The 22,959-nt window shown below is 48.3% G+C and overlaps 1 protein-coding gene across 7 annotated transcripts in view; it reads right to left on the bottom strand.

Annotated features, from left to right (window-relative positions):
• Positions 1-200: 200 nt before the first annotated feature.
• Positions 201-22,959, bottom strand: part of Kcc (solute carrier family 12 member kcc) — a 104,233-nt gene continuing 81,474 nt past the window's right edge. For 5 of the 7 annotated variants that reach the window (XM_076811420.1, XM_076811423.1, XM_076811426.1 and 2 more), the window contains 12 exons: positions 12,643-12,737; positions 9,382-9,642; positions 8,919-9,104; positions 8,612-8,847; positions 8,344-8,528; positions 8,097-8,258; positions 6,540-7,978; positions 6,214-6,321; positions 6,022-6,075; positions 5,114-5,436; positions 4,889-5,028; positions 201-4,802 (listed from right to left, as the gene is read on the bottom strand). In XM_076811420.1, coding sequence (XP_076667535.1) covers positions 4,711-4,802; positions 4,889-5,028; positions 5,114-5,436; positions 6,022-6,075; positions 6,214-6,321; positions 6,540-7,978; positions 8,097-8,258; positions 8,344-8,528; positions 8,612-8,847; positions 8,919-9,104; positions 9,382-9,642; positions 12,643-12,737 — 3,281 coding nt within the window. In that variant the 3' untranslated portion in view covers positions 201-4,710. The remainder of the gene's footprint in view (positions 4,803-4,888; positions 5,029-5,113; positions 5,437-6,021; positions 6,076-6,213; positions 6,322-6,539; positions 7,979-8,096; positions 8,259-8,343; positions 8,529-8,611; positions 8,848-8,918; positions 9,105-9,381; positions 9,643-12,642; positions 12,738-22,959) is intronic. The other 2 variants (XM_076811421.1, XM_076811422.1) reach the window with 2 other exon arrangements.

Here is a 22,959-nt window from a genome sequence, read left to right as displayed (position 1 = left end):
CATGGTATTATATTCCAAAAGTGACTTGATACACATTCGAATAAATTTACTCCGTTACATATGTATTCTAGCCTCATTTCTACATCCTATCAAAGTATTCCAAGTTAAAGAAATTCTTATATCTAACAATGTTCAATGAGGAAAAGAGGAAGGAAAACGCATGAATGGAATACAAAAGAGACTGAAAAGAATTCGTGCCGTTTAGGTGTATGTCGTTTATTTATTTAATCGATCTGATCGCGGTATAATTTTCTTCATTCATTATACTTTGTCTTCCATAAGTTAATTACAAGTACTTCATCGTCGTCTATAATCTAAAAGGGTATAGGGGTAAAGTTTTATAGGTATTTCACAGTATTGACTCTATTACATACGCTAATCAGATGGCTAAAGTGTTCGTATCTACAAATATATCTTGTATTTGTTTCATTTTTTTTTCTATATACATATACATATATACACATACATATAGAATTCGTATATGTGCATATCTATATATACATATACATTCGTTTCTTAACAGCCCCGTCCCCCCAAATGGTTGCACCCTACCCAGCTTCCATCGCTTCTATCATACCCCCCTTGCCATCCGTCACTGCAAACAAGTTAAACGCGTTAACTTCCATTACCGTTCACTGGAACATCGACGAACCTATCGTTCTCTTCGCGCGTAAGCACTGTTCTCACTATTTCTCCCATCCGTTTCGTCTTTGCTCGCAACATCGTGGCTCGAACTCTAATGGTGTCTCGAGGAGGAGAAAAGAAAACTAATTAATAAGTGGTATAGCCACGAGCGAGGGAATCCCGGTTCAGAGAGGGCTAGACACGGTTCAACGAGAGATAAGCTCCCTTCTCTTTCATCCTCTTCCCTTTAAAAGTATATGTATGTATATAATGTATAGTAACCGCTTGATTTGACACATATGATTGAGGTCTCGAGCTCAAGTATCTCTGCTGCTTAGCTCGCATCTCACAGCCTAGAGGTGATTTAAACCAGACGCGGGGCCCCGTTTAGAACGGGGCCGTAATCACAAACGACACACGATATTAAGTCCCCGACAAATGCCAAGCTCGCAGGTGTATACATAGTTATATTCTGTATATATATATATATATTTACCTTCTGTCCTTTCTCTTTACACTTACGTAACGTGTGTAGGAATGCACCTATGCGTGTATGTCTCCGTGGTGTCTGCGTCTGCGTGTGTGAGTGTGTTGGGGTGTGTACGTGTCCGTATGGTCAATTGTGCATTTTCAAGTAAATTACGACATAGTAAAATATTAAAGCGGCAGCAGAGTACACTGCAATACTGTTTGATCTATGAAAACGATGTTCTCCTCTCTTTCCCGCCTGTACCTTGTTCACCGCCCACTTTATTTATGTACCCTTTCTGTTGCGCACTCTTCTGTTTCCAATCCTCAAGCTCGCCCAGTCCCTACGTTCCACGCCACTTCTTTAAGTCTATCTATTTATATACAACACGTTTAGCATTCTATCCCGAATAGTTATCAGTCACTCGTTCCCCATCCCCCTCTTTAGTATTCTTCTTCGGCTACCGCCCCCCCAACACCCCCATCCCCTGTCCCGCGAATAAACTCTTCTCATAGTCAACATGTCTCGTATAAACTATGCAGTGCCGATACCTATCAGATAGGCAAGTACACATAAAATATATGGTAAATCCGACAAGTGAGTAACGTATTAAAATTAGAAAGTACGTGTCACAACATCGTGGACGATAGATAGAGACAGAGGGAGCAAACCGCGAACCTCCCGTTCCCTTCTCGCCCCTCTTTCGCCGGGACGCCGAAGACCGGCCACGCTAATCGATCGCGCGACAACCTCGAGCCGCGCGAATCGCTCGTGTCCCTTATTAGTTACTCCAGACGGGACTTTCGCCGTTACAGGCGCTCGGATCTAAATCTCTCGCCTGCGAAGGAGCCCGGGTCGGATCTGCTATTTGAATAGAAAATCGCTGGAGGACACCGTCGTCTAGACTCTAGAGAATCGTCCAATGAGCTAACAAAGGTTCACGGAGTGCTCTTCCCCTTCCTGCTGCGATCCAGCTCGGAACCGTGATCGATTCACGGGCATCGGTTAAGTAGACACAGAGTGTCGGCGGATAGAATGAGTCGCCCGCTCTAACGTGATTCCCCGTTCCTTAAAAAGACACCTCTCGACTTCCACTCTTATAGATAAACTATTCGTCGCATATATGTATATATAAACGGTGTGTTTTCATGTGTGTCTGTGTGTGAGTACATATACATATATATGACGCGTGTTAATTTATTTATATATATATATATATATGTATGTTATGTATATACGTATTAGATAGTGCCTATCTAAAATGAAACACGGCCGAAGAGTTTCGGGCCGTGCATGAAACGTGACATGCACACGACACTTAAAACGCGACCGATCGCAACGCTACTCTATCCTTCGATGAAAGTCAGTTAAGAATTCTTCGTTTTCTTCTCGTTTCCTTATATTTTTTTTTTCGTTTTTTTTTTTGTGTTGGCATTCACTGTTCCTTCAGGTAAACCCATGTAGGTGACGCCGTGACCACCCCTTCAAGGCTGACGATGTTCGCTCGATTGTGTACACTTCTACAGGTGTATGCGTGTGTGTATGTTTGTGTGTGTCGGTTTAGAAGTACCGTAGCGGTGAAAAGGACCGATAGGCCTTGGACAGTATAAACGTGAATCTAGACGAAGAGTTGGACGCGCAAGAGGTCGGACAAGCACGATGGAGAAAAAACGAGCTTCAGTCCTGAAGGAGATGCGTGAATTACTCGCCGCGCGTCGCTCTTTACTTCTCGTCGCTCGCGACGCTAAGCTGGAGAGAACGCTGCCGCTTGAACCTGCATGGGGACGCAATGTTACCTACAGTGCTCGAGATCGATTTAATCGTTTCAAGTATAAAACGCGGGTGTCAGAAGACGATTCGCTCTCGCGCTGAGCGCCTGTGCGTATCGACGCGCGATGCTGTTACTGCTGAATCTCTGGCATTGTTTCTCGAGAAGCGCGTCGTTTTCGATTGTCCTTTAGGTCTACCCGCCGTTCGTCTCGGACGTTGCGCGCTGGTTGGGGTCCCCGATGGGTGCGAATAGAATCGCAGGATCAGGGAGCACCGTTCGTGTAAAGTTTTATTGCTGTCGGCTCTCGATAGATCAGGTAACTTGAGAAGCATTCTCGAGCAATACATTGCCCGGTGCAATTAAGAGTACGAACTTTCTCCGTGTTCCTTTTAGCCCTGTCTCTGGATAGTCTTTCATGCTCTAGCTCTAAATACACTATTCTTACGCCACGTAGAGATTGATCGGTCCCTATGATTATTTTTTCTATTGCTGTTAGTCTCCGACGTTACGATCGTTTCTTTTCCTAGCACACCGAGATTTTAAACGCCCCTTGGTAATTACGGTTCTACCGAAGTCAGCCTCCGCAGTAACTCTAATTAACAGTTTGGAAACATTGGCAGTAAGATACTTTTCTTAATAGGTTGAGAGTTTGAACTATACCTGTGGTTTACAACTTTCATGGATGTTTCAGCGATGCGTTAAGTTAAAGACTCGACTGTTACCTGCCCGGGTGGATGCTCGAATTTATCGTCGTCTCGCGAGACTCGAGGGCTGTGGGGGACGCGCGTCGCGTCGCCGCCGCCTCGCGGCCGTGCCGTTAAACGTTTCCGCGTCCACGCGAGACCGTCCACGCTGCAGCGTTCGCCCGAACCTCCGTCGCGCCGCGGCGGCGCGAATGTGCACTCGCTCGGTCAGCGTACTTGAGCGCGCTAGCCTAGGCTACCCTAAGTTTCTCACCTATAAGCAGTAGAATTATACATACCTATTATACTCTCTATTAACGACAAATGCGTGTAGAAAAATGAGCCTCTCGCGTCTTTGGTTAAACGCGAAGCATTTAGAAAGTATTCTGGCAGTGGTTTCGTAGATGCTTCGATCTTAGCCTCGGACCAAAAATTTTGATTTCAGTTTCAATGGGAGATAATTGGAATCGGAGCGAATAATATTTTTACTCGGGACGTGTCGGCTGTTCCCCACGTTCTTCGTCCTCGGTATATGGAAAACTCTGCCTTCCCCGACGAGCAACAACGTCCACTGGAGGAGCGGTAGTACTCGGAGCACCCGTTAATGGTAAGGAGATCGGAGATACGCTCTGCGTGCAGTCCTCTGTGCTACCTGTCTCTGTTCCTCTGTTTCTTTCCCTCCCGCCTTACCGCACGGAGCCTGTCGTGTTACGGGATTAAAACCACTTTGTCTATCTTTTCGAAAGGGACGAGTGTAAATAAGATAGATCCTACGTATCCTAGCTTACGACGTGAAATTCATTTAAAGGAAACTTATCCTTTGGCATGTCACTTTTGGCCTTCTCGAGGGTCAGCTTTTTTTTTAACGAACCTACGAGCTTTCACGGTCCTGGTCGACCAACAGCCCGCGGAAATGAGGTCGTCGATCGGCAATCCCGCTGCTCACACACACTCTCTCTCTCTCTCTTTCTCTCTCGCTCTCTCTCTCTCTCTCGCTCTCTCTCACTCTCTGTCTCTGTGTTTCACAACGCGAAACGCAAGTGACTGCTCAGACAATGGCACAAGAGCAACGTGTTCCTCAGGTTGAAGTCGTTTAGGTCTTTGAGAAGTAAACTAGATTTCTGGTGTTGCGAGGCGATTACTTCGTTTCCTTCCCGTCTAGTTCACGAGTAGATGGTGATCACCTCCCGTCCGCCACCCCGCACCATCAGCACCCTTTCCAGACCCTCGGTGAGAACCTCTAGGAATTCCATGTCTGTGTTAAATAGGTTAAGGAAATTACATGGGGCCGCGGTAGATCTACAGCGGCCTATCTTGCTGCCGTACGAGTCGAAAGGATACAGTTTGATTCACGTTCCATTTTGGTGTCCCGTGGCGGGCCAGGAAGATTGAGGATGACTAGCTGAGCGTCATGGCTCTTGTTCACGATCACTTCGTTCAGCTTGACGGAAGTGTGCATACGCCTCACGTCGCCCTCGTCACTGCGAACAGGCGCATACAAGACCGGGTACGATTAACCGGTGAGGGAAGGGAAGCGGCGACTGAATTTAATCGGTGATCGCTTACGGTGTAATGGTGGGTTTCTTGGACTCCGGGCTCTCAGTTTTCTTCTCCTCGTTCTCCTTCGCCTCTTTCTCCGTGTTCTCCTTGTTGTCCTGCTTCGGGGAGCCGCCGATCAGCTTGGTCTCCTCGTCGCTCGCGTCCTTCGCCTCCTCGGCAGCCTCGTTGCCCTCCCCCGCGTCCGGCTCCTTGCTGGCCTCTGCCTCCGGCATCAGCTTCTCCTGCGCCTCGTCCACCGCGTTCGAGTTCTGGCTGCCCGGCTCCTGGAATCTCACCTTGGTGGCCACCTTCACGTCCACGCTGTGGTGGTGGTCGACGATCGCCTGCACCTGTGGCCAGGACAGAGGAGGATCGGTGAATCGGGATCGAGCCGCTGCGCCGTGCCCCGTACACTAGGGGACAGAGTCAGAAGTGTGCGCGCGTGCGTACGGCAGACGCACGGCTAACGCTAGCGTCAAAGAAAGCACTCTATGATCTGGCTAAATGAACGACCACTAATGTCAAGCATTCGGTATGAACGTGCCAATCAAGCTGAAAACTGGAGCCGGCCAGCGGCTCCATGGATACGTAATCATGAGCAAGAAAGCAAACTGGTGGAGGCCTTCGATCAGGGTAGGGGGGGAGAGGGGGCCGGTTAGTCGAGTATCACGTTCGGAATTGTTATTGTATAGCAAAGGAGCTCGCGAGTGTCAAGGAGCGACGGTTATCACGCACGCCACCTCCACGAGTTCAGTTCCTCTGGATGGATTACTCGAGTACTGTACACGATGTGTACAGAGGAGCATGAGAGAGAATGATATGCGCTGTGATGAAGAGTGGGTAAACGAGGATTCTCGTGGACGGCGTGTCGATGACACTGATCGTTCGGGAAGGATGGAAACAGACGGAGGAACGTCGGGAATTGTCTGACAAACCAGAGGTAAATTTTCTTCGGCGGGTACCTCGTTGAAGTCCACCAATGTCTGCACCTTATCCGTGACGAGCACGCAACAAACAGACACATACCGATCAGTATCGCCGTAGCAATTCTTATTTTACGTAATTCATATACAGTATTCACATTTGCCGTATCCAGCTGATCTGGTCTTAGTAATGTAACGACTTACCACTCCCAGAGACTCCTTCTTGTTCAGCCGTAGCTCCCTCAGCATCTGGTTCCTCTGCTCCATCATCAGGGTCCGCTCGTACGTGTAAGCTGATATATCGGAGTCCATCTATGCATAGTAATTAATGAAGCAATTAGCTTCTGGGTAGTATGTTCCGAAGAGTATTTATTAAGTTTATTCTTTCCGCGCTCGATTACTTCGATCGATGGACCTCTAGAACGATTCTCCATCGATCTTTTAAGACTAACTGTCTCTTTGGTCGACCCACGATCGAAACACTATCCAATAACAACGCAAGTGCAAAGCTTCCATAGCCAACAGCTTACCATTTCCACGATCTCCACCTCAGCCTCGATTCTAAGGTCGTACAGGAACTTCTTCAGGTCCTTCTTCATCTGGATAGAATTGTCCTCCATCTGGGCGACGGTGAAGATCCTCATCTTGCAGTTCTTCCACGTGCGATGCTGCTTGAGCAGGAACGGCAGCAGCATCAGAAGGCCGCCGTCGTGCACGATCCACCAAACGTCGATGTTGCCGACCACTTTCTCCGTGGAGTCAGGGAAGAAGTTGATTCCCTTGGGTACCAGCAGTGCCATCCTGGCGGCTGCCACTGCTCTCACCGTCTGCAGGAACACTCTCCAGGTCCTCTCGTCCTCCGATTGCCTCCAACCATAGGGCCAGCCGAGGATCACAGTGTTAGGCTTCATCCCACCGAGTCCAGTGGTCTGAACCAAGGAGCTCAAGCCGTCGATGATATTTCTAGCCACCAGGACGTCAACGAATCCCTTCACCTTCTCTTCCACGATCGTCCTGCGCAGGCTCTGCTTTGCAGCCAGCGCCTCGCCTGAGTTCTGGATGTAATCGCCTCCAATGCAGCTGACGCTGACGGTGAGGCCCTTGCCAGCCTTCAGCTGGCTGGCGAATGCGAACAGCTTGCGATACTTGGGCACCAGGTCGTCGGTGAGCTTGGCCAGGATCAGGATCTGCGGTCGCCAGTTCTTCGTGTGCGGCGGGCCTTCCTCCAGTCGCAGCAATGAGTAGCGAGCGGCGGACAGGGCCAGACCACGGATACCGTCGCCCCATTCCTTCTCGGCGCCGCGGTACTCGATGTACTTGTAGATACAGCCAGCCATCACCATGGCCAGCAACGCGTAGTACCAGCTGGTCATGAACATGATGGCGATGCAGAGAGACAGGCCGAGGAACGACAGGCTCCAGTGGTAGTACTTGAATCGGGGCCGCCAGTTCGGGGTCCTCAGGAGGGTTTGCAGCGCGCAGGCCAGGTTCACGAAGCCGTAGCACATCAGGAAGAACATGGAGAGCAGTGGCGCCAGGTAGTCAACGTTGCCGAGCAGAATGCCGCATTGGCAGATGATAACCGTGAGCACCAGGGCCCTGGTGGGCTCGCCGCGGCTCGAGCTGGTCGCGAACGGCGTTAGGAAGGGAATGATGCTGTCCTTGGCGATCGCTTGAAGCAGCCGCGGGGCACCAGTCAGCGACTGGAGTCCAGCGCCCAGTGTGGACAGGAAGGAACCGATCAGGATCACCCACTGGTTCGGCCAGGCCATGTTCGCCACCACCAGCTTACCACCGATACTTTGGCCGAACTTGTCGCGAAGCAGGAGATTGTCCACTGTGCCAGCGAACAGGAGCACGCAGGAGAGGTACACCGTGGAGGTTGTCACGATGGCACAGATTGTACCGATTGGGATCGATTTCTGGGCGTCTGCTAGGTCGCCTGATCTATTGGAGCCAGCCATGATACCTGGGAACAAAATTTGCCATTTGACCTTGAGCTGTGAAAACTTCTCTATTAGATAGCTGTGGAGTTTGAATCGTGCGAGAGCAGGTTTCGGAAAATGTTCTGTCTGATGATAGCTTACCAGTGACTGAAGGGAAGAAGATACCAATAAGAATGGTGAAGGTGGTAGTGAGGTCGACCTGGATCTGATTGTAAGAGGATTTGGACATCATGTCTATGTCCTTTGGATCACTTCCATAAGCAATCAGTTGGCCTTCCTCTTGGAAACTGCCCCAGATGTTTTCTGAACGTAAGAGGATCGCACCCTGAGCCACGCTGCTCCTTTCCCGCGATACGCGAAGGGAACAGATGTATTTCAGTTAACTCACCCAAGAATACACCGCTGGCCAGGCCACGTATTCCGTTGATAATCGTCAAGTTGTTCTCCTCGTAGTACGAGTCGCACTTGGTGCTGTTTCCACAGTAAAGTTGATGCAGGACACCGGTAAGGTTTTTATTACAGTCGTTCATCACGTTGATGTCTTTCAACAGCCTTCTACCCAGGGTGCACATCCTAAAACAGAACGGAGCTCCTCCATGAATCCTTGCAATGGTTAATCGTTAGCAGAATAGTGCGGTTAGACAGCGATTACGAACTTGAGGGACTCGTTGCCGTAGAAGTTGTAGAACAGGCCCACGTAGACGGCCACGATCGAGAGGATGACGCAGGCCAGGGCAACGGTGGCGAATTTGTTGACGAACTTCACGCCGATGAACACGATGGTGCCCATCACTACCAGCAAGCAAGTGCCGTACACGCGAAAGTTGTTGTACATGATGCTCGGGTCCTTCGTGAAGTCGCCGAATATGCTGAGCGAGGGTGCCATGTACGTCTGGAAGAAGCCACGTCGCGTTCAGAAACGGAGAAGGAGAAGCTGAGGTGCTACTTGTAATAGACATTTACCAGGACGATTTCAACAGCACCGATGATGTACATGGCGGCAGCCAGCGTGGTGCCGGTGTAGAACAGCATCCCCACCGCACCACCGAACTCGGGGCCCAGACTTCTGGATATCATGAAGTAGGACCCGCCGGCAGGCACTACGCCGTTGGTCGCGATGGCGCTCATGCTGATGGCGGTCAACATTGTCTACGTGCACAGAGAGTGTCGTTCATTGTATCGTGGCGAGATTTCGTAAAAATAGTTGGATAACAAGCGTGATATCTATTCCTGAACTGTCTAATTGTAAATTAATAGCTGCTCCAGAACGATTCATTCCCAAGGCGATATCTATCCCTGAATAATGTACTCCGAAAGGAAAGCTACTTCAGAAATAATAGAGGAACAGATGAATCCAGTAGCAGAGCCAGTGGCCGGTGGAACCCATTATATAAGTTCTCCGCCGCAGTTCACGTGAAATACCTACCACACAGCAGCAACAGAGCACGATGAAGAAGCCCTGTATGGCGCCGGCAGTCCCCACAACCCACGTCAGACGGATAAAGAGGATCACGCCAAAGATGTTCTGGATGCAGGGCAGAAAGACACCGATCAGCGTGCCCATCCGTGCACCACCCTGCACCGGTGGTGGCTTGCTGTCGGGATCGGTGGCAGCTGGGATCGTGTTGCTGTAATTCGACAGGCTGTTGAGCAGAGTCGAGATACGAGGTCGATCTTCCATTTCTTCCTGAAAGTACGGAGAGCAACATATATGGCCTCGTCTTGCTGAGCAATCACTCATACCTCTCAGGTAGCTCGAGTCTTAAATGATCAAGGCAAAGTGATCGATCCTGCGGGAAATCTGGCAGAACTTTGGGAATGGGACCAATTTGGAAGTTTCTACTGTGCTTGGTCTTAGGGCTTAAGGATTATATCCTAGATATGACATTATAGGGCTGTGGTCCAGATATCTAACGCCTAAGGCTCCTGTGCACCGTAAATCTGACCCGAGGAACCCGTGGCTCGACCCGCCAAAAGGTTTACCATCCACGTTACCGTGAAACTTCCCGTTAATTGGATCGCTTTGAGATCGTTTCCGCCTGCCGCGCAGCTATAAACTCCTGACAGTGATCCCCCTCTTTTGATGTCGCTTAAAAGAAGAGTGCAAGTGAGCCGTGAACGCGACTAACAGAATTTTCGAGGAAACAGTTCAAGGCACTTGGATGGTTTCTCCATTTCCAACTTTTAGACAATTCTTTTTATGTATCGCGCGAATTTCTTAAGTATCGTTTAATAAGAAATGCGGTATACATGATTTACGGTAATACCGAGGAGGTAGGTACATAAATGAAGTAATAAGTAACAGACAGCGAAGAGAATCGAGGCGTTAGCGCCGCAGCGATACTCCGTTCGTCTGACCACACACGTACTATTCTACTTGCATCGATGCAGTCGACTGAAACGCAACGCTCCACAGCTTACTGCTTTCGTGGTTAAAAAGCGAAGCCACTTGCAGAGTTAATTGGAACGAATCGTCGATTAATAAATATTCAATACGACAAGGGGGAAGGTCGATAGAGAAGAGAAAATACTGTTGTGTCCAGGAGGAAGGTAGGGAGAAGCAAGCTCAACACACGCTATAATTAGCCAACGCAGAGTTCTTCGGGGATTAATCAACGAACGCACTTAATTAATTAATTAACGAGACGCGGGGTCGTCTTGCGGGGAGTCGGGCACGAGATCCAGTTGCGCGGTTGCGTAAAAATCGCGGGGAGAAAAAGAATTCTCGCGTGCCATTATGTGGAAGGTAACTGCGCCTGGATAATTGTATGAGATGCGAGATAAGTGAACGTAACGCGACGCCAAATTGCATTTTATTGAAAATGATGGCGGCTAAGTGAAGCATAGAAATCCAGTCGCGAGGATCGCCAATGATAAAAGAAGCTTCGCTGCATACGCTTCAGAATGTGAAAATTCAACTTCGTAGGAAACGGCATCGACATCTTGGATCCGCGAGTGTGAGCCTATTAACCACGGTTTACGACGTTATAGGAACGTCCTTCGTCATGGAAATGCAAAAGTTATGGGTGGATCGTACTGTTCGGTAGAACTCGTACCCGTTCGTCGTTTACGAGCCGCGATACGACTAATAAAATACGATTCCCGAGCTTGCAGTCCGCGTTATAACCGGGACGAGGCTCGTTAAAGGCGAGCTATGAAACACAACGCTGGAATGTACCGTTTTCTGTTTAATAGTTCAGCGCGTATAGAATCTCCAGGATCAAAAAAGTGTTCTAAAATTTCTGCGTCCCCCTTGAGCGAGTTGAAGAAACCCGATAGCCTTTTAGAAGACAAATAAGACTGCGTTGCAACGTCGAACGGGGCGGAAGAGACGTGATTGCTGTTTATTGTTGGTGTAATGACGTGGCCTCAGGGCTGTTAAGGAAGTGAACTTTCGCTGGCAAATGGTATACGGCCCATCAATTTTGAAAGCACCACGCACGCTTGAAGCGCAACCACGGTTACGTAACGATCGCATTCTGGCGCATAGAGGCCGCAAGGGAATGGAAGAAAAAAGAAGAAAAGGGAGGTCCAGAATGACGCAGGCCGTGGGCTCGAACGTGCCCTTATGGCCGATTAATTAACGTGCTCTTTCAGTCGGGGCCCTCATAGCTGAAACGCGGTTTGGCTTCGACCTCGATTCCTGGATATCCAATTATCCGTTTCCCTTCTTACCGAGGAGCGGCTGGGTCTGTCGAAATTATCTCTGATTTTTCTCCGCGCATCCCTGCCCCCGCCCCTCCGCTCCCTTTGTTGGGCGAAACGGGACCAACAAGTCGAGAGGAGGCGTGTTCGATCCCAGGCTGCTGGTCGTAGCAACTTTGTATATAATCTTCGGCTTGCTGGCGACTGTCTGGTCACTGGACGAGAAGGGCTCGCCGTGAATGGACCGATGTTGCAAAAAATTGAGAACGGGGTAGCTCGAGGAGGGGCGGGTGAGGAACGAGGTCCTTGTTGGGCTTGTTAGAGGATTGATGAGTAAGACCACTCAGCAGATTAGTGCTTTGGACGTGGGAATATTTGATGAAGGGACGAATTGAATAGGAGGAGACCTCCTTTCTGTCTTCTCCCGCAGACATCCGAGCAAGGAACTTGGAGCCTCAGACGGACTCGAAAGCCCCAGTGGCAAACGAAGTAAGTAATTTCTAGATAGATACAGCAGAAAGGGTCTCCGATTCGAACTCAAGCTGCAGAGGCTCCAAGAAACAGGATTCGATAAGAAAGCCTAGAAGACGCGTCGTTATCATCGAACAAAGGAAGACCTGCCGACGAAAGACGCTATTGCGAACGATAACAGATGCGCGAACTTAGAGGAATCTATTCGCGGGTTGCTTGTTCGTTGAACGGCAATTAAGCGAATTGCACACTCGAGCGAGTTCAACCCTGTCTCCTCTCTCCCATTGGCCCTCTCTTTCCGTTCTCACTTTCGCGCCTTAATGAAGGACCCTTCTTTCGAGGAACGGAGCCTCCGTCGTCCCAGTTTTCTTATCCGTTCAACTTTCCCTGCGAGAGGCCTATTATCCACGCAACGAACCTGCCAGGAATCATGCCACCTTTCGAAACGAAGCCCTCGCTATTCACGATTCAAGATCTACGTGCATGTACTCGGTACCGGTGCCATTCCTGGACGCTGCCTCGAGGTTCGAATTTGCAATTTGCTACTAACGTCGAACAGACGGCTACTTACGCTGTAAAGGAAGAGATTGGTCTCGTATCCTGTCTTCTTCTCGGAATTGCCACCCACCATGGGGTCGCCATCGCCGCCGGCGCCACCTCCATCGCCTGCAAAAGAAAAGAAAAGTTTCCATGTAATCGTTGTGAAATATAGTTTAAGTAGAATTGACGAAGCTTGCCAACCATTCGATTGCTTTCAAGCCTGCATCTATTGATTTTAATATCTCCTTAATAGAAAGGTGAAGTTTTAATAGAAATACGGCGACGGGGACGGTTTAGTTAAAAAGTTTTAATAGGTGTCGAGAGGATGGCACGCTGATCAATTCGAGTTTGCTTTACGAGTCCAGGCAGCTTTCTTCTCTGGAAGGACGCGAGCTCCAATTGGATTTAAATTCAGCTTCGCTCGATCGTGTTGGTTTTTTTTTTTTTGAGGATGCAACAATGGAAATCATGTCAAACGCTTTGTAATAAACTTCCCTTCGTTATCGATCAAGTCTGCCCTCGAAGACCCTTTTCATAACAAGCGGGGCTCGCTTGCCAGTAGTTCGAGTCAATGTTTCATCGAACGCTCCACAGTGTACCGATAATGTCAACTAAAGGAGAACCTGCAGCTTTCTAAAAGATTTATCGACAGTAAGAAAGTACTTGGAAGTCCCCAGCACCCATACCCAACTGCACAGTTTTCATTTAATTGTTCTCCAACCGGTAGCTTCAACTTGCTAGTAGTTCGAGTCAATTTATCGACCCCCGTCCCACGCCCCTCGACGCTCCTCGCTTCTGAGTAAGATTGAGCAGAAACTTTTGCTCCTGGAGCCCTTCAAACCTCTCCGACACCTTGTGTCAATAATTTTAAACTGTACTTCGTTCAATTCCACTCTCTATACGACGATAGAAAGTATTAAGAAAAATAATGTTTAGAGACGTAGATGGTTTGCTCGACTCTGCTGCTCGGAAAAGGGTCCGGCAGATCTGTGTTCACGTCCACAAGGCTCGCATTGATGCATCGATCGACGGGTTCCGCTGCGGAGCCAAAGAGGAGCCCGCAGAGGCGTCCCGACGTGCCTCGACGCCGAATCGACGCCCGCCACTCCCGTGGCCACGTATTTCAGCCCGCAATAACGAATTACGTGTAAGCACGTTTCAATCCCACTGCTCGTCGTGAATTCCGCGAGCGTTCCCGTCCGACATTTCGCTGGACCTCTTCCTTTGCGACCTCGTTGGCACCTCACCGCTTCGTGAAAGTTGCCAGGAGAGAGCGTGGAAAAGCACAGAGAAATGGAGCGACGCAAGAAATCACCCCTTATGCACCCTGCTTGCAGGAATTTTTCTAGTTCGACGCGAAACGTACACGCGCTTCGAATTGTCGTACTTAAGGGGTTATGCCTAGTCAGGCGGTCGAAAAGAGGCGGATATTTGTGAATTTTTTTTGAAGAAGCGGAAGCGTATATTTTTACAGAACTTTTTGCGCTTAAAAGAGCAACATTTAAAGAACATTTGGTAATTTTTTCATAGAAAAATATTTACGTTTATAATAAAATAACCAGCGACATCCAAGAAGCATTTTTTCCTGCAAAAATTACGCGAAGAAAATCAGGATTTCAACTTTAAATAGCTGCCATGTTGTTTTAACTTAATATTTCGGAAAATTCTCTCCGTCAGCCTGAGGATACATTAATATACTAACGAAATCTTTTTTGTTTCTTGATTTTAGATAATCTGGTTACGAATGGCAGTGCTCACCGCGAAAGCAACTTTTTAAAAATGCTTCTTGGATTGCGCTTGTTATTTTATTATAAACGTAAATATTTTTCTATGAAAAAATTACCAAATGTTCTTTAAATGTTGCTCTTTTAAGCGCAAAAAGATCTGTAAAAATATACGCATCCGCTTCTTCAAAAAAATTCACAAATATTCGCCTCTTTTCGACCGTCTGACTAGGCATAACCCCTTAAGAGACAATAATGCCAACAACTCTGTGCCTTTCTTTTGTCAAACTTCCGCGCGTGTTTCCTCGAAAATCGTGCTTTCTTCGATTACAGAGACCCCTTTGATCGCGGCCGGGGAAACGGAAGGAACAACTAGCATCCGTTCGAAAGGAGAACGAAGTCGAATGGAACTTGTTCGTTTCTGGTGATTTTTTAGGTACACTGCCGTGCGACGACCCGGAAACGGCATCGATTCTCGGCGCCGCCGATTCGCAGATCGAACACCGAACTTCCTCTCGCGCGGAAGAAACCAGGGTAGGAGGGAAATAGACCGAGCGTCCCTGCCTTCTGCTATCTGGCTACCCGAAAGAGGAAAACTTAAGAGACCGAGAGAAGTCGCGGCAGTAAGTGTCAATCTGGAACCTGAAGAATACGGTGAAAGAGTTGCGGGAGGAAGGGTTTCCTTCGTTTTTTCAATCGATGATTGGCTATTTACGATTTATGTTCCCTAGGTGGACGGAGAAGAAAAGTTCGCAAGAGCTCGGCGGAGCTGGTTTCGTTCGTTACGGTAATGAGACTCTTAAGGGGATCTCGAGTTTAAAATATGTACAAGCAATTAGGAGGAGTTCGGTATTCGAAAGAAGCATCGCGAAGCAACAAAACGCGGGCCGCATCGAACAATTTAAAAAAGTAGGCCAGTCAATATTAACTCGCTGATTTGTTTCTTTGTCCCTTTGTGATGCTGCTCCGCACTCGTTCTTCTATCGCGATATCTGTGGGCGACAGTTGCTTCTGCATCGCGGACCGAATTCATTTACCTGGCGATCTAAATGAACTTATATTGAAAGGATCCTTGGAACCCTGCATCCAGCGTCGTGCCGCTGATAGAGTTTCTAATCTAATTGTGTGCTCTTCCCTTCGGAATGATAACAAAGAGCATCTGTGTATCACCATTGTTGGATAATGGATCATTTCGCATACCCAAGCACTTAAGACCGCTGCTCACGTGATCGCATGCATCGCCACTCGTGCTATAATCATACGAAATTCTGCAACGCGTTCACCCGTAAATATTCCGCGTGTTCGCTCCGAGAATAGGACGGTGATAATTCTCAACAACGGTCAGAACTAATTGTAATAATTACGGGGCTAGCGGACCAGAAATGGCAGAGGGGTCGTTCGAACGAGCCTGCGAGGGATTTATGCGAGGGTTGGTCACGTCGATCGCCAATGTTAGCTCGATATGTGTCTGAGGCGTGTAAAATTATAGCTGAGCAATTTCCGGGTTCGTTGTAATTAGTCCGCGAAATTTAGGTGATCCGATCGACTGTGACACGAAATTAGTCCGCTATATTAGTCAAAGGACCGTTCCAGTGAAATCGATGCTTCAGATACGCGCCAGTCAGAGGAGGAGAAGAAGCAGAAGAAGACGAAGAAACTATCACAGTGCTTTACCAGGTAAATGCGTAGCAGCGATCTATAATACTTGAGAGTTACGTTGGACGTAGAACCGTGTCAGCCATTTAACCGAGACCCGTATTTAGTCGGTTTCCAGCTGACAAACTACGTCAAGCTGCATGCATCTCTAATTATTTTAATCGTGTTTGCTCCTTCCATTATGCACTCGCTGGTTGTCACCGCGGCGATCTCTAGCCAACGTTAAAAGCACGAAATGGCACGCTGTAATCAGCGCTACGTTAATTACAACGCACCGTCGCCGTAATATCAATAGCAGCGTGGCAAATGTACCAACTGCACGAACGATACAACGCCGACGGCTAGACTAATTGGAGAGACTTCTATGAACGTGAAATATCGCCAGCTTTCGACTTAACGCAATTACCGTTACAGCGGACCGCACACAAATCTGGACCACGGGAACGAGGAAGACCGGTGCAACCGATTCCTCTTTTAAGATCGAACCTTGACGGATGGTCGTTCTCTCGCTCGCGAAATCTCGAGAGACGCAATTACGTGGAGGGACAAGGGTGCAGATGTTGTCGTCGGTTAAACACTAGAGGTGTGCGGGTACCCGACTTTTCGGGCTCGGGTCGGGTCGGGTAGCACGATTATTTCGGGTAATGCGGTGTTTGATAAGTTGATATACGTATTCAGCTTCTTTAAACAACCGAGTATTCGACAAGCATGTACAAAATCTTTACCTATATGAAACTTCAGAATAAGATAATTTTCACGTGAAAAAATAATGCTTCTAACGGGTTTATTCAAAATGAACTTCATTTCATACAACCTGTATATTATTTTTGTATAAGGTGCATAAGTTGAATTTTTACTTAAGGAGGATCTTGAACAAATCCGTTAGAAGCATTATTTTTTCACGTGAAAATGATCGTATTCTGGAGTTTCATATAGGTAAAGAGTTTTATACATGCTTCTCGAGTACTCCGTTGTTTAAAAACGCTGAATACGTATGTCAACTTATCAAACACCGCATTACCCGAAATAATCGAGCTACCCGACACAGTCGGACTACCCGTGGGCCCGCCTGTCCCGGGCCCCCGTCCGAGATCCCTATTAAACACTCGCCGCTTAACTTGCGCCAATGGACTTCGAACTTGCTTAATCCGCGAGCCAGTCTTCCAGAAACTTTTAATTTAAAGTTCAGGATACGTTTGCGCTGCGCGAGAAGAGTTCTGGCAAATCTCACGCGTCCGCGAACTATTTAATTTCTACTTGGAACGCCGAGCAACGAGCGGATGGCTGCCTCGGATCTCGAATGCTCGCGGAAAAGGGGAGCCGAACATCCGACTTAAGTGGAGCATCGGGTCAAAGGACGACAACCGCGAACGATTCTTCGGTAGATTCGAGCCAGATACAGTGGAGCAGGGACCAGGAGCAATTGGAACGCGAAACACGAGCGACAAAAGGGTGCGGGAGGTGGCAGAGCCAGAGGGGGGAGGACAAAAAGGGTGGCATTCGAGAGATCGAACTCTTGAGGACATTTGCCAAGCGTTGGCAGGCCGGTGGCCCAATAATTCCCGGCGACTTCGCGACGCGAATTAACGACACTGCGATTTCTCCGCGCCGGGTACGATGCTCCGCGTCCCGAAATCCGATCTGCGCACTTTCTTTGGCAGACCTCGAAAAATATTGCGTCACTCGGACGAGGGGGATAATCCCATTTTCTCTGCTGGTTCATGGACGCTGGGTCGAGATTCCGTGGCGCGTCAGCTGAATATTCGGAGTGCAAAGTTGACGAAAGATGATGACTTCACTGATCCTCAGGGATGCTGAGTTTAGAGGCACTGATAGCGTTGCAGATACTAGTAGCTTCGGAGCACCTAAGTTCTAGGGTTCAATATCAGTGTCAGCTATCAGTGCGGCTTCTGTGATGCGAAGTAATTAATGGTTCCGCAGATACCACGGCGACGATACTGTATCACTAGATCGCAGCCTCCGTAACTTGAGCGGCCGCGCGAAAAGCGGCTAAATATTAGCGTCCAGCTGTGATCGATGGGTGCGTCGAACGCAGTCTCAGGACCACTGGTCGAGATAGTAAGACTCTGCTTTCGTCGCCATGAAAAATTTGCGTGGCTCCGATTCGTGTGTATTAAGTATAATCACTCGCGCATGGCTGGTTAAATCGAGTCGGTTCGAAGCGGATACGCTCTGACCCGAATGAAGATTGAAAACTGATCGTGATACTAATGAACGACGATTCTTTACACATTTTCTTCTTTGATCGACGGAGCGACGGGATTTATTGAGGTTTCCCTTAGCAAAATTGGGTTGCGCGGTAAATAGAGGAAGCGAGCAGTGCAAGTAGTCGCTTTGGCGTTGATGTTTGTAATATCCCGCGATATTTTCAAAGTTTTCCCGCCAAACGCGCAAACGGGGAGTAAGAATTACGACGCGATCCATAAAAATATCTGGCGTACGTCGGTGAAAAGCAGATCCACACGGGTGTACGCTGGTTTGTGGATGTAATTGTCCACGTGCGCGTGTGTGTGTTTGTGTGTGTGTGTTGACGCGCGCGCGCTTCAGAAACGCGGAGGAGCTTAAAAGCAATGGTAACAATGCCGGGCGTGTCCCGGTTGGTCGGTGTCCCAATTTCACCGCTCGCTGGAACGACGATAAATCGCGGCGGGACTGAAGCGGCGTCGCGACGATATTATTCGGCATTCGACTTTATTACGACGGGAGTCAGGTGGCGATTATTGGCAGCCGACTGATTTACACCGTCCCCTGCACGTCGGCGCCGATAACCCGAAATCGAACGCCATCAGAGCCTGCGAGCCCTTTGCAGTTGCCCAACAATCGAGAACAACGTTTCGATACGTTCCGTCGAATGCACGCGACTCCAAATTGTCGCGATTTCGGCCGATTAGTAGAAACGGGATCAAGTCCAATACGTACTCACGAATCCGAGTCAATTCCAGTGGAAAAGTTTCACTGCGTGGGATTCGAATACTACTCATAAGAGGTGACGTTTCATTCTATGTACATCCGAAGTACTTGGGTTATACAAGCTGGTTTCGAACCTCAGAAAGAGTACCTGAAGAGTTCGAGAATGTCCTTGTATGTACTTCGACATTTGAAAGAATTCAATCTGGTGAAAGTAGTATTCGAACACTGAAAGACGAAACACAAATCACATAAGTGCACAGAATAGGAAACTCCTGGTTAAAGTACTCATAAAAGGTTCGAATCTACTTGACCAGGGTTCGATTGTACTTGAAAGTATTATCTTTCTTTTTCGAAGTTACTCGTGAACTGTTCGAAAGTATCCAGTCAGATTCGAGCCTACTTCCAATACACTTTATCCCATCGCTACCGATTAGCTTTTCTACGGTACAGGGGTGTCCTATTTCGGTGGGCGAAGGGAGTGTTGTCGAAATTATTAGGGACATGGGAAAGCATATGTTGAAAGTGGGATGAAAATCGGAAAATTTTAGTCAGATGATTTTGGAGAATATTTTGGACAGAATTTTGGAGATTTCTGATTCCTCCAGTGAAGAATAATGAAGGATAGCAAACACTTGAGGGTTTTTTTATACGAATTTTTAAGAGGCTTAAGAGAAACTAAGTACGTTAGGAGTACTTATTTATGAGACACTTCAGAGGCTCCCAGATGATAAGCACAGTTAGAAATTTGGTGGTGAGGTATATTAATGGTTCAGAAGGGAGCAAGGTATAGTTTAAGGGGAAATGGTACCTATTGTGTGAAGATGCCGATGATTTAAGGAGAACGCGACTTTGTCTGACCGTGTAACGTTTAGCTGGGTGCAGAGGCGTGGCAAGCTCGAGATAGCAAGAAACGTCGTCACTTCGTGGAGTATCCTTACAATGGAAACTACTTAACCCTCCGCTTGCCCTTGTCCTAATCTCGTTTAAACGCGCGAGGCCTGGCGCACGTTTTTGCCGCGAATCGACCTGCCACTCGACCGAAAGGAGATTTGGATGAATCAACAAAGTGCTGCGCCACGTCCACTCGCTCAAAGGAGCCGGCCTCGCGGAGGAACTATTTCCATTACAGTCTCCCTTTAAACATTCCGCGCTTCATTTTGCTTTCGTACTTTCAGACGTAAACATGCCTTCAGTTCAAATACGCGGACACTTTCTATCCACCTGCCACTTGCAGCTATTTTTTAACAATTCTCTGAGAGCACTCAACATCTCCGGGGGAATTGAGGGTAACGTCTTAATTTACTTTCCGATCTACAAACGAGTGAAATTACTGTTAAGATTAACGAGAACTACCGCGGGCAGTACCGGGGACGATAGTAACGAAATATTTGCGGGAAGATCTTTGTTCAGGCGAGGGTAAATGTTATCAACTACCGAATGAAGTAACTCGATTTCGGAGATAATAAAGAGGAGCAAGGATGTTGCAAGTAACGATGTATTTGTTGTGTAGTCGGATGGAGGGGCCGAATCGCCTCGAGGTATTCGAGCGGGGCTCGTCCTTGCTTGAGAATTCTGCAAGGTCCGCGATATCCTTTTAACGGGAATCGATCAGCCACTCGAGCGGCGGCAAATTCGATTGGATCAACAAAGTGCTGGGTCTCCGCAGCAGCCCCAAACGAGTCCGTTTTATTGCATCCTCCCAGGGTGGCTAATAAATATCGGGGCAGAAACAAAATACCGAAATCCACCCTTAGCAATGTCTGGCCGCCTTGGGGGGTACATCGCAGAAATGAATGCTTCCACGACTTTCGATACAAACGATCCGAGCCACAGTGCCCCGTTCCCTGCTGTGTTTAATTCAGTTAGCCCGTCGAAACGACGACGAAATAGCTCAGCGTTGATTCCATCCTTAATTTCGGGTTTCGCCTCGATTGCCATTCAATTCAAGCATAGATCGGGTACGACGGATTTGGGGTTCTATCCGGCAACGAATCGCCCTCGTTTCGTGTCACAGAGAATACATTATCCATGTCAGATAGCGTCGACGTTCGTCCGCTGAGTAAATTTGTATGCAGCGGGAAGATGGTAAAGGGAATCAAGCAACTGTAATTATCGAAGAATTATCCTGACGATTTAATGAGTCTTCGCGAAGGACAATGTTCCTAAGATTGGAAATATGTCTAACAAAGAGTACAGAAAGATGTGTAAGCTGTTGGAGGGAGCGCGGAAGTGTCCTTTGATATAGAAAGTTAATCCGTAAGGATGAAACCATTCTTCAAAGACCGTAGACTCGCTTGTTCCCTAAATCTTATTAAACTTGCCTCCCGGTGATCTAATAAGTCTGAGAAAATGATGGCGTTCCCTTGTTCCACCGTTGAACGGTGGCTTCACCCGTTCAGTGTAAAGTTTCCCGAGTGAAGAAGATCGTTTCGTGCACGCTTCATAAATTTCCATTGGAATCGGAATTTTCACGGTTGAGAGGCATCTCCTGTCACCTAGATCGCTGTTTCCACCACTAAAGGAACGCACAATGCCGCCGTTTATTGCGCAACCGTAATAGTGCAAAATATCCTGCGACCCTTGCTCGAGGAGACTCTGTCTATTTTATTCGCTGGCATTCTCCTCCCTTCCCGAAGCCGCCCTAGCGTTCTTTTCCCTTCTGCCGCTAAGAGCCGCCCATTAATTAAACCCTCTGTCCATCCCCTCCGCGGCTCATAAATTACGCGAATAGCAGATAAGAATTCAGTGAAAGAAAGGGGATGTTGTTCCTCGACGAGGACCACTTAATGCTGCCACGCGAATCTATTCATTAAAAAAAAAACAAACAAACAAACACGAGCCGTTAGCTTTTAGATAACGCCTGGCGGTTTAATAATCTCGTTCCCCTTTCGACGCACCGTTTCATCGCCACTATTCTGTCTCATGCGTGCCTGAATAGTTTGGCGCCCGAGGCGACCATTTGGAATGCTCAACGACTGGAAAGGACCGAGCTGGCTGGCACTTTTTCTCCAGTATTTTATTCAGTTATCTACTCGGTCTCTAGACACAATCGCGTTACCTCAGCAAAACAATAAACAAGGGGAGCGCACGCTCGATATTGGTGAAACAGAGCTGAGCGAACAGGGGCAAATTGACTAGCCTGCGGCGCAAAACGAGCCATAATTCCGCGACTGAAACGAGCTCGCGAAAATAGCGAAAACCGCTGGTACAAACATCACGTCGTGCCCGGTCCGGCATTATTTGCGAGCTGCAAATGGAATCAGCACAACTACTTTTCCGCCATTCAGGGGGATATGTATAATCGACGATTTACTAACGGCCCCTCTCGTATTTATAGTCGCGCTTACGGTTCCATTTACGCGCGAAGCTAGCCGCAACGTTCTAGCCTGTAATGCGCGCAGTTAAACGGATCGTTCGGACGGGCGAAGTTTCGGGACGCGTGCCGCGTAAATTCACCAGGGGGGTGAACTCTTCCCGGCTGGCTGTTTTTCCATCCGCAATTTCGACGATTTACCGTGGCCCGCGAGATCGGACGTGAATTACGCGAGTGGCTCCGCGAATCTACTCGCTTTCGACGTCTCCACTCGTAAATTTCGACGCCGCGGACACGCCGCCGATATTCGAGTGCACCGGCGCGCGCTCCACTTCCCGATTGTAGGGCAAACGAAATATGTTGATCTCGTAAGCGGTGGAACCGTCCGGGCGTGCCGGAATTTGCATATCGGGGATGAATATTCGACGACGCTGGCTGCTGCGTATTTTTCCAACGGGTTTTCCGCGTACACCCCGCGGGCAAACTACCCCACCTCCCGGCGACTGCTTGGAAAATATGTGGCTCGTAGGTAGCTCGGTGTTCTATCCGTGCTCGTTGTGCAACGCGGGAACAGCATTACGAGCTGGGTTTGTTCGTCAAGTAAAACCGAGTGGAGTGCTCGATCAGACATTTCGGGTTTTGCACTCCTTTTTCCCCAAGCATATCTCGCGAGTTCCCGATATCATGCATGCAAAGATTCTCGGAGATTCAGAGGTATACATTC

This window comes from Andrena cerasifolii, chromosome 4, assembly GCF_050908995.1.
Source record: "Andrena cerasifolii isolate SP2316 chromosome 4, iyAndCera1_principal, whole genome shotgun sequence".
Taxonomy (NCBI): domain Eukaryota; kingdom Metazoa; phylum Arthropoda; class Insecta; order Hymenoptera; family Andrenidae; genus Andrena; species Andrena cerasifolii.
Note: the sequence above shows the minus strand (reverse complement) of the source record. Positions and strands in the feature narration are given on the sequence as shown.